General features: G+C 40.3%; 1 protein-coding gene across 1 annotated transcript; it reads left to right on the plus strand.

The window, feature by feature from the left end:
* The first annotated feature begins 1,881 nt into the window (after window positions 1-1,881).
* Window positions 1,882-10,191, plus strand: LOC103712684 (putative solanesyl-diphosphate synthase 3, chloroplastic). Its single transcript, XM_008799269.6, has 6 exons — window positions 1,882-2,766; window positions 2,851-2,981; window positions 4,244-4,371; window positions 4,464-4,567; window positions 9,175-9,302; window positions 9,385-10,191. Exons 1-6 carry the CDS (start codon window positions 2,619-2,621, stop codon window positions 9,931-9,933), a joined length of 1,188 nt encoding a protein of 395 aa, XP_008797491.1. The 5' UTR covers window positions 1,882-2,618; the 3' UTR covers window positions 9,934-10,191.
* The last annotated feature ends 836 nt before the right edge of the window (window positions 10,192-11,027 follow it).

An 11,027-nucleotide genomic window follows, 5' to 3' on the forward strand; every position in this document is an offset into this window, starting at 1 on the left:
GCTTTTAGTGCAGGTCGGCGTGTTCTTGACGAAAAGAGAAGTAGGATGACGGGCGAAACGGTGGAGATGCTTCTCTGCTTCAAGGATTGGCTGGATGCTGAGGCAAGACTTCAAGATAAAGGTGGACATAATACAACATCCTCTGATGATGATGATACAAACACTACTGAAGACTGAAGACTGAAGACTGAAGAGTGAATACTGATTCACTGAATCACTGATGATTAGTAAGATTTCTTAATTTTTTATAATTGTACATTTTTATTGTATTCTGGAGGTCAGACCAAGGTCCAAACCTCGGCCCTTTCTTAGTTTCTTATTGTATTCTAGAGGTCAGACCAAGATCCAAACCTCCCTTCATGTACCATTTTGATTTAAATTAATAAACTGGTAGGGGTCTATGCCAAACCCCCCACCATTAAGGTGGCTTTATATTCATAAATCATAAATTCTTAGTGTTCAATATTTATTAATTTATTAAAAAAATTTATGAAGCATTAATTTTTATCGGGCCGAGCCGGGCCCAGGCCCGGACCGTGCCAGGCCCGCGTGCCAGCCCGGCCCAGGCCCTTATGGGCCGTGCCGTGCTGGCCCGCGGGCCGTGCCGTGCTGGCCCGCGGGCCGTGCCGTGCTTGGCCCGTGGGCCTAGACCGGGCCGTGCCGGCCCAGGCCCGAAGCGGGCCGTGCCAGGCACGGCCCGCTGGCCAGGACCCTCTAGCCCAGCACGGCCCGGCACTGTAGCTGGCGGGCCGTGCCGGCACGGCCCGCTTCGTGCCGTGCCGTGCCGGGCCGTGGGCGGCCCGGCCCAGTGCCCATCTCTATTTCCGGATATCAAGGAAATGGACACCACGGCCCGGCCCAGTGCCCATCTCTATTTCCGGATATCAAGGAAATGGACAAAAAGTGATGAACAACTCATTCGAGTGAGGCATATCAAGTCCAATATTTCAGAACTTTAAGCATAAATTTTTAATACTATTAATTATATATATAATTTATTTTTAATCTCAGAAAGATTTTACAATTTTCTCAAATATTTATCGTGGGAGAGCCTAGGTTTTCAACTAGTCTCTTATATATGAATGACGCACAGTTTCATGTCTTGCTATGGTCTTCTTAGAAGTTAAGTTGCGAAGTGATACTAAGAAAACTTACTGTATATTATGGAAACGGACAAAAAGTGACGAACAACTCATTCGAGTAATTCATATCCAGTCGAACAATTCAGAACTTTAACGTACCCAACCCAATTAATGTAGACTTTGTTTTTGTACCACCTGTCACCTCATCATAAAAGAACTTAATCCAAGTTTCATATAATATATGCTGCAAACGTCAAATCAACTGTTGTTGGAGCATGCAAAATAATGCTCCAGTGTGACGTGGTTTTCAATTTATCACTCGACAAGTGCACACTGTAGACAGGTCTAATGCACTCTTGCAGCATCCATTCGAAGTTCCATATTAAACGATTCCAATTAACTTGAAATTATTTCCCTTTTCACTGTAATAGCTCTTCCGTTACAAAACTATATTTTTCATTGCTGTTTTTGTTATTTAAAGATAATACTTGTTTTGATAAGGCCATATTTTATTTTGATACAAAATTTTATATCTATTATAATATCACATAAATGATTCTAGTGCAAAGTTGTTATATGCAAGATAATACTCGTAAAATATCTGCTTATAAAAATACAGCCTTATCATCAAAGTCGACGGGACGGTTTAACTAAATTGTTATTTATTTATTGAAAGTATGCACGAATCATCTCATGACAATAGAATGACAAGTTCTTACCAACATTACAACAACTACAACCTCATTGGTTGCTGACGGATATTAATTTGAACCCCAAAAAAGCAAACACACACCTAATCAAGACCCAGGGAACATCAATGGGTTCATTCCAGCTTACATGAAAAAAAAAGAGAGAAAAAGATGCAATGATTCGAGAGCTTATCCTCTGGCAGTCACAAGGTTCACCCAGGAATGTTGAGACAAGGAACCGCTCATATTAAATTGTCTTGACCGATCCAGCTCAAGTCTTTAACTTATCGATACACAGATATAAATGTCTCCATGATAAGAGTCCGGATTCTCAAAGGTGCTCCCACCGTGGCAAGATCTCGTCCCTCCGTTATCTCTGGTTCGGAACACCCAGAGTCTCCTCCACGGCTCCGTCCTCCGTGTCCCGCCCCTCCTCTCTCTCAAATGATAAGGAGGACCCAGTTCACAAAGGCTCTCGTGGACCTCATGGATCCACCTCAAAAGCCGGCGGAAAGTCTCCGGCTATTTAAAAAACGTTACTCCCTCTTTCGCTCTTCTTCCTCCTCCTCCTCCTCTCTTTCTCTCTCTCTATCTATAAAATCACACGCATAGACTCACATGCCTATTTATTGAAGGCCCGACAGCTCTGGCAGGCCCAGGCCGACGGGGGATCTTCGGGGGATTTGGATGCGTATCTTTGGCCTGATTCCAAGTGGTTGTTTGGTTTGGATGCGCGGTAGTTTGAATGAGTGTTAACTGGTGTTCGAGCTCTGCCTCCTCTTGTTTCGGGAACTGGTGGGCGTCTTGATCGGGGGTGCCGCCGAGTTTTGGTTGGGTTCTTGCGAGGATGTTTTCGTTGACGTGGAGCCAGAGGGGTTTGGATCTTGTATCTTGTGGGTGCCCTTCGAGTGGAGGCGGCGGCGGGAGGACGCGACGGAGGTCGGTTTCGCGGCGCAGCGCTGGTGCTCGCTGCCGGGTCTCATCGACACAGAATGGTAATTTGTCTCCTTTTCTTGGTATTTGATAGCGGGTTTTGGGGTCTTATTTGGATGAGGTGACCGTGTGTCTTGGGCTTGCAGTGGATGTTCATAGCTTGGGGCCGCCTGTTGGTGTCAACCCTTTGGTATCTGGTGCCGGACCCATTCAGATTTCTGCTTTGCTGGAAGCGGTTTCCAACGACCTGCAGCAGCTAAACAAGAATCTGAAATCAGTAAGTGCTCTTTCTCAATCGTCCTTTATTAGGAATTCTGAAATCTCTTGATTTATGTTGCCAGTGTTGCGGTTATCTATCTTTGCTTACTTGTGGATAGGATATGGGGTGCACTATGAATGCAGATTGGGGGGAAAGTTTCTAACTCAAGTTGGATTCTTGAAACCCTGAGAAATGGCTTCAAGAAAATCCTTAATAAGCATTGAAGCTCTAATCATATTCGGTTTTCAATAACCAAATTAGCGAGCAAGGCTGTTCTAGACAAATCTGGAACTCTACCATGCAAACGGAGAACGGTGCTAACGCCAAAGATGAATCGTTAATAATAAGTGGGTGAAGCAACCAAATGTTCTGTGCTATCATGAACAAATTCCGGTTAACTGAAACTGGAGGCGAGTACACATAGCTGAAAGCATGAGACTCTGCTTAACCCCAGAATATCAGGTGAAAGTACATCAAAGAAAGGATGTTCAGTTTACAGACAAATATCTATTCCTGTTGGTAAGCCAAAGGAAAAAAACAGGTAAACATTTTGGGTGATCAGAACATCAAGGCAACGGGCTAAAGAAATGCTATGAGCAAACTCGAGACAAAAAAATAAATAGTTTAATATTTGTTGGGTACAATCATGTAAAGGCATTGTATAAATAGTATAATTTTTCCTTGAAGGTTGAGTCGGTCTCCTAGTTAAACCAATTGAGATTGTGATGCATGAACTGAATTTACATGCCTCCTAGGGCGTAGGGGTGTTCATAACTGGTTGCCGGTCATCCTAAAATTGCTAGTTAAGGTGGGTAAATGAATGGTAGCAATAGTCAGAAAAAACAGCATCAATCTTATACTTTCCTACTTTGACATATTACTCTGTTGTTAAACCACAATTTGTCCCACAAATTCTTGAATATGAATTCACTTTAGATTTTCGAATGTTGGCCAAGTAGGTATAGCCATTACTTGACCTTGCACTTTTATTCTTCTATATTTTTTCACTTTTCTTCATGCTTGAGTAAAATTTGATATCAAGTATGTGAATCACTTTTAAATTTTAATCCACCTCTCAATTAGAGTTTTTTCCAAGTATCACATTTTCACTGTCATGAGTAAACTAGTTTATTTTCTTGTTTATGTTTTTCTTTTTTGAGAATTTTATTTTTGCTGTTTGTGTTTTCTATTTGAATATGAAGAAGCTTGCTTTGATTATTCAGTTACCTTCATGTTTTTATTGATCTCTCAAATACCCTATCTGACAAATTTTCTAATAGATTATTGGATCAGAAAATCCAGTTCTAGTATCTGCAGCGGAGCAGATATTTGGTGCTGGTGGAAAGAGGTTGAGGCCCGCTCTGGTTTTCCTGGTGTCAAGGGCCACTGCTCAAATTGCAGGTTTAAAGTATGTTTTATCATTTTTTTCCTGATAATCTATAGCAGCCCAAATAACAAAAAAAATACCATGAAGGATTTATTCATGCACTTTTCAACCAGGGAACTATCAGGCCAACATCAACGTTTAGCAGAAATCATCGAGATGATCCATACAGCAAGTTTAATACATGATGATGTGTTAGATGAAAGTGAAATGCGAAGAGGTAGATATTTTATATAGCTCAAATGTTTTCTTTTCATTTTGAAATGCTCACTCTGTTTAAAATTTTTGCAGTTGTTGACTTCATGTATGAAACAAGTGGCATTATGATAACACAAGAATAGCAACCATGGTCTGCCGAACCGGTCTGTATCGGCCGATTCGGCCTGGTACAGATCGGTCTAGTCTGGAACCGATATCCGGAGAGTGTGGATACCGGTTCCAGCTGTTTTCGGGCTGGTACCGACCAGTACGTTTATGTATCGGCTGTGTACCAGTCTCGTACTGGTGCGAACCTGTACCGATTTTTTTTTTTTTAACTACAACGCATGCTCTGTGGATTTCAAACCACAGCGCGCGCACTATGGTGTGAGAGCGCGTGGCCCAAACCCTCGGGGCAGAGCGCGCGCGCTTGCGCGCGGTTCCTCCTACGCATTTTCGGGCGCGGTTCCACCGTGCGCGGCACGATTCCACGGCATGTGGACGCGATTCCCCGTGCGGGCGGGGGAACTGCTGCGCGGGTCATAAATGCCACAGAGTGGCATTTAGCCAGCCATGCGAACGCGAACCAAAAAAAAAAATATTCTTTTTCTGCGCGCATCCATTAACTAAAAAAAAAATTTATAAACAAAAGACCGGTTCGTACCGGATCGGTTCTGATACGAATCGGCAAGTTTAATACATGATGATGTGTTAGATGAAAGTGAAATGCGAAGAGGTAGATATTTTATATAGCTCAAATGTTTTCTTTTCATTTTGAAATGCTCACTCTGTTTAAAATTTTTGCAATTGTTGACTTCCTGTATGAAACAAGTGGCATTATGATAACACAAGAATAGCAACCATGGTCTGCCGAACCGGTCTGTATCGGCCGATTTGGCCCGGTACAGACCGGTCTAGTCTGGAACCGATATCCGGACAACGTGGATACCGATTTCAGCTGTTTTCGGGCTGGTACCGACCGGTATGTATACGTATCGGCTATGTACCGGTCTCGTACCGGTGCGAACCAGTACCGATTTTTTTTTTTTAACTACAGAGCGCGCTCTGTGGATTTCACACCACAGCGCGCGCGCTATGGTGTGAGAGCGCGTGGCCCAAACCTTCGGGGCAGAGCGCGCGCGCCTGTGCACGATTCCTCCTACGCATTTTCGGGCGCGGTTCCACCGTGCGCGGCACGATTCCACGGCGTGTGGACGCAATTCCCGTGCGGGCAGGGAAACTGCTGCGTGGGTCATAAATGCCACAGAGTGGCATTTAGCCAGCCATGCGAACACGAACCAAAAAAAAAATTTCTTTTTCTGCGCGCATCCATTAACTAAAAAAAAAATTTATAAACAAAAGACCGGTTCGTACCGGATCGGTTTTGATACGAACCGGCCTCGAACCGGTCCGATAGGCGACCGGTATGCTTACCGATACCGGTTCAGTGATAGCAGCACATTTTCTTCAAAATTATAGCAAGATAATATAGAAAAATCAAACAGATTTCTTTATTGTTAAACATGAGATTATATAAAGAATTGGTACCGATCTTGGTTATGAGACCTTAATCGCTTGAAAAATGATTCCTACCATCAAGATTCTTGTATCATGTACTTGTGGCGATCAATGTTCCACATTTGGCACAAGTGTGTATTCTAGAACTTCTATTATTGGTTAATTGAGACATTTTGACTTGTTTGAATGTAATGTGTGATATATTTTGAATTATTATACTTAATGTTTGATTTCATAAGCACTTGATATGCTATGAAGTCCCTCAGATATTTGTTGTTTTTGATTCTTTAGTATGCTATTGTTTAGACCATTTTGTCACGCAGAGGAAGGACAGAATGGAGTGGTCTAAGTTTTGCTTTTGTTGTTGGCGGGGTTACAGTGTCCGCCAATTTATACTGAAAAATTTTGCTTTTTCTCCTGCACAACGAAGGAGATGAGAGATAAACATTTTTGCTAGATGTGCCATTCAAATATCTAAAAGCACCAGTTAAGGATTGTAAATTGCAAAGGCAGAGTGGTGCCTCTCATTGACGAGGTGGAAAGAAAATCACCAGGGTGAAGGGAAAGTCTTTCATCTCTTAAAGGAATAGTGGTTCAACTGATTGCAATAATTAGTTGGAGGGTTTAGGTGCCAAGATTTAATTTCCCAAAGAAGAAGCCCTACTTGTTCTATTTTACTTTCATAATGATAACCTGAAACCCAATTTTTTAATCAATGTCACTTAGAAAATCACCTATACCATCTCACATTTGCTTCATTCATGTCATTTTGGACTTGTTGAAAATTCTCGCATTTTTTTGCGTATCTTATATGATGAAGTATTAATAGATCAGTGGGTGGAAAGCTGCAAGTAGAAGACTCAACTCAACTAAGTCTTAATCCCAAATTAGTTGGGGTAGGCTACACGAATCCTTTCCCTCCATTCCGCTCTGTTTAGAGAAAGCTATGAGTAGAAGGGTGGTGTAAAAAATATGAGTCCATTAAGAGAAGGGTTGATCGTGATGATAGCTAACAGATAGGCCAATGGGTACCTAGGAAACTAATTTAAAGCGTGAATTTTTGAGGCTGATTTCAATATGTTGAGCAATAGGTCAAAGATAGATACAGTCATACAAGGTTGGTAGTCATGGGCAAAGGATTTCTTAGAGCCCAATTAAGGTAGAAATAGCTACATTGAGTTCAGTAAGGATATAGGTTCTGAATAGGTTTACTAATGCTTTTGCGGGGCCAATTTAGGTCAGGGAGTTGGTGAGTATTCCTAGACTATTTCAGTTTAGGGTGTTGGGCTATCTGTGAATTGGTTGGGGTCCTAGGTGGAACTTTTAGTCTGAAAGTAACAACTTCCATTCTAAGAAAGCCTTATTTACCCATAAAAGAAACTAAGGACTCTTGGTGTTGTCTACACTAATAATGACCAATTTATTCTTCCAGCATGTGAAAGACAAATATGTTAAATTTGTTATATAATAAATTGTTCATCATATTTCTATTATCAAGTCGAATTCAGGTATGGTCCTAATTTAAGAAAATATCAAGGTTTTTTGGGGAATGCTAAGGGTTCATGTATTTCTTGTTCAGATGTCTTTATTAAACTGTTGTTGAGACTCAGTTAGAATTGAATTGAATAAAATTTTCCTCCTCTTAGAAACTTCTATCAGTGCAACTTCAATTATTTTTCTGGTGATGCAGCTTTGTAGATACCCTGTTCATGAACAAGGTGGGATGTTAATTTTTTAATCAGTAGCAAGTACCCATATTTATTTTTTCAAATATAAAATCATATTACACGAAGCATAAATTCACAGTAAGCTCAACTTTCTTTGGTTGGATAACTGCACGTATTAGCTTAAGGATGCTCTTGTACAAATTCTTTGCATGTTTGTCTGATTGCCAGTTTGCTCAACGTGCATATTTCTTCATGTTCACATAACGATATCACCTTGCACTTGTTTTGGCTTATCCTCCCTGTTTTCCATGGGCATATTCATGCCGCAAGCTCAGTACCTGCCTCATGCTTTTTGGTGGAAGGTCCACTAGGCAATGAGCTGCACAATGGAGGTGTAGTTCTTCCTAGATACCCTCACCCACCAAAACAGTGATGAAGGCAGAATTCGATCCTAGGTCCCTTGGTCCAACTGCCATGGATTTTACCAGCTTGATAAGCTGGCGCCTTTTACCTGCCTCATGATTTACTAACCACTCCCCGGATTAAGAGCAAATACAAAGTTCAGCCTGCTGAGCTAAATCTTGTTGTTGTATGCTGATCTGACATGAACTTTTGTCTTAGCTTGTGCTGCATCAGTATAGAGTTCTGCACATAATTTACACTGTGCAAACGTGTCTTCTTGTATTTATTTCAATAATAAGAACATGCCTTTTGCATAGTCTTGATCTTACATATGGGCATGTGTCTTTGTATGTAGTATTTATTGCCATGTGCTAGAGTCTTCTTATTTGCTGATCCTATCCATGTTTATGATAGATCCTAGCAATAAGGCTTTTTACCATCTACCCTCCTACCAAATTCATATCAGTGTGTGAGTAGGTCTATTACCTTTTGGTGTCGAAACAACAGTATCACATAAGTTATGTGAATCATTTAAAAATGCAATTGCAAAATCTGTACAGATGGATATCTCTAGCTAGTTGTATTTTTTGTTCTTATTAAAACAAATAGTTTCTTTTAGTTCATCTGGTGGCACATTTGATTAGTTGAGGGAATGAAATTCACAAAAAGTCAAAAGCGACAAATTCTTCATTGGTTGTGCGTGAGGCTTATGCATATGCAGTTGACGAATGAGAGGACTATCGAGTTATTTCTAGTTTTGCAGGAAGGTTCTGTTAAAATACCTATCACATGGTGAACTAGGCAACCCGCTGGTCTGCTTGTGTGGGTGTTGGTGTTTGTATACTTGCTTTATCCATGAGCTACTGCTTTATATTTTGACAACTAGATTGGACTTTATGCACTGCAAACTTCACTGCCAAAAGAGCTAGAAGAATGTTTTAGAAATAGTTTATTGAACTGTTCAGTTTCTTAGAGATCACCAAGTTATGTTAAGAAAATTCATTGCTTGAGCTAATAGACCAATTTGTTTAATCATCTCCAGGGAAGGAAACAATTCATCAGCTATATGGGACACGAGTAGCAGTACTGGCAGGAGACTTCATGTTTGCACAATCTTCTTGGTACCTCGCAAATCTTGAAAACATCGAAGTTATAAAACTTATAAGCCAAGTACGTTAGGCAGAAAAACCTTGACTCTTCTTCCCAAATCCTAATTATATGGTTCATTTCTCACGTAACAGTAGTGTCACAGGTTATCAAGGATTTTGCTAGTGGTGAAATAAAGCAAGCTTCAAGCCTTTTCAACTGTGATCTTACGCTGGAAGAGTATTTGCTTAAGAGCTACTACAAGACTGCATCTTTGATTGCAGCAAGCACAAAGTCTGCTGCTATATTTAGTGGCGTCAGCAGTAGCTTGTGCGAGCAGATGTATGAATATGGAAAGAACCTGGGCCTATCATTCCAGGTTGTTGATGACATTCTTGACTTCACTCAATCGGCTGAGCAACTTGGCAAACCAGCTGGTAGCGACCTGGCGAAGGGAAACTTGACTGCCCCTGTAATTTTTGCATTAGAGATGGAGCCTAGATTACGAGATATGATTGACTCTGAGTTCAGTGAAGATGGTTCATTAGACACTGCAATACACTTAGTTAATGAGTGCGGAGGAATCAAGAGAGCTCAAGATCTAGCAAAAGAAATAGCTGACTCGGCAATCCAAAATCTTCAGTGCCTCCCTCAGTGTGAGTTCAGATCTTCACTTGAGGGGATGGTGAAATATAATCTTGAAAGGATTGACTAGAAAAGGTTCTATTGTTGATTGGAGTAAAGCCACTCATTTGACTCCAGTGGGAAAGAAAGAGGGTGCAATGATGAAGCAACACATTGGATCTATGCTGCCTAGAATTGATTTAATCATTGATTTAATTGCATAGGCATGTTGCTATGTGTAAGGTGTTTGATCATTGGTTGAACAACTACTGTGACATTCTATCCTGAATATTTAGTGGGGCAGAATATAATAGTTTCTCTTATACGAATAAAATTTAAAGTTCGTTCATATCTTTTTAGTTTGCTTTCCAGTGTTTTTGTTATATAAGTGATTGGAGTGTTTCAAGGTTGAAGCTGTTACGTCATGGAAGAACAACTCCATTAGTAAATATACTCATCTTGATTAGTATCTGTTTGGTTAATGCATAGGTATTTTACGATAAAAACTAAGAATTATCGCACTCAATTAAATGCCAGCAAGTCTGCCGATGTGAATTGTTAACGTTTTAGCCTTCCCATTTCGTATATCCCTAGAAAACTTCTCTCAATGCCAAATTCCTGTCACATTTTGCTTGAATTTACTTGCAGATCTGAAGCATACGGCTACCTTGGGCATGAGACAATTACCTAAAAATTATTACATTCCGAGGTTCTGCTCCTTCGAGGTAATTAAGAAAGTAAACAGAATTCTTTTATTAAAAAAAATAAATTGTTTTTAGACAATATTTTGATTATCTACGTACAATTTGAGAGGCGTTTCCATCCATTTCATGATTGATATTAACATAATTAAGCTGCTGCAGTTTCTATAAACAAATTTATATGGATATTCTATTAGGGAAGTAAATCTTAAAATCATTTGCTTTGTTTCTCATAGATTTGCCACTGATTCTGGAGCTTCTGTAGTGGATTTTGCATTAGTCTAGTGTACCATAGGCTCCTCATTTTAATGAAAAGTGGGGAAACATAAACATAAAAAAATTTGAAAAGTTTTCATTCAATCGTTTGAGATTCTATAATAAAGTGCTTTTTTTTTTTTTGCGGAAACATATGATTCATACCGTTTGAGTATATAAATACATCTAATAGTCCAAATATCATGTTCGATGGATCTAAGAGTGCCTA

This window comes from Phoenix dactylifera, chromosome 1 (assembly GCF_051530095.1).
Source record: "Phoenix dactylifera cultivar Ajwa chromosome 1, Ajwa_hap1_PhDact_Kaust_v1.1, whole genome shotgun sequence".
NCBI lineage: Eukaryota > Viridiplantae > Streptophyta > Magnoliopsida > Arecales > Arecaceae > Phoenix > Phoenix dactylifera.

What these genes read in the sequence shown, in the direction of transcription:
- LOC103712684 (XM_008799269.6), top strand. Translation starts at nt 2,619, where the DNA reads ATGTTTTCGTTGACGTGGAGCCAGAGGGGTTTGGATCTTGTATCTTGT. An exon ending in GGTCTCATCGACACAGAATG is followed by an intron (nt 2,767 to 2,850) that starts GTAATTTGTCTC and finishes TTGGGCTTGCAG; the next exon opens with TGGATGTTCATAGCTTGGGG. An exon ending in GCTCAAATTGCAGGTTTAAA is followed by an intron (nt 4,372 to 4,463) that starts GTATGTTTTATC and finishes CTTTTCAACCAG; the next exon opens with GGAACTATCAGGCCAACATC.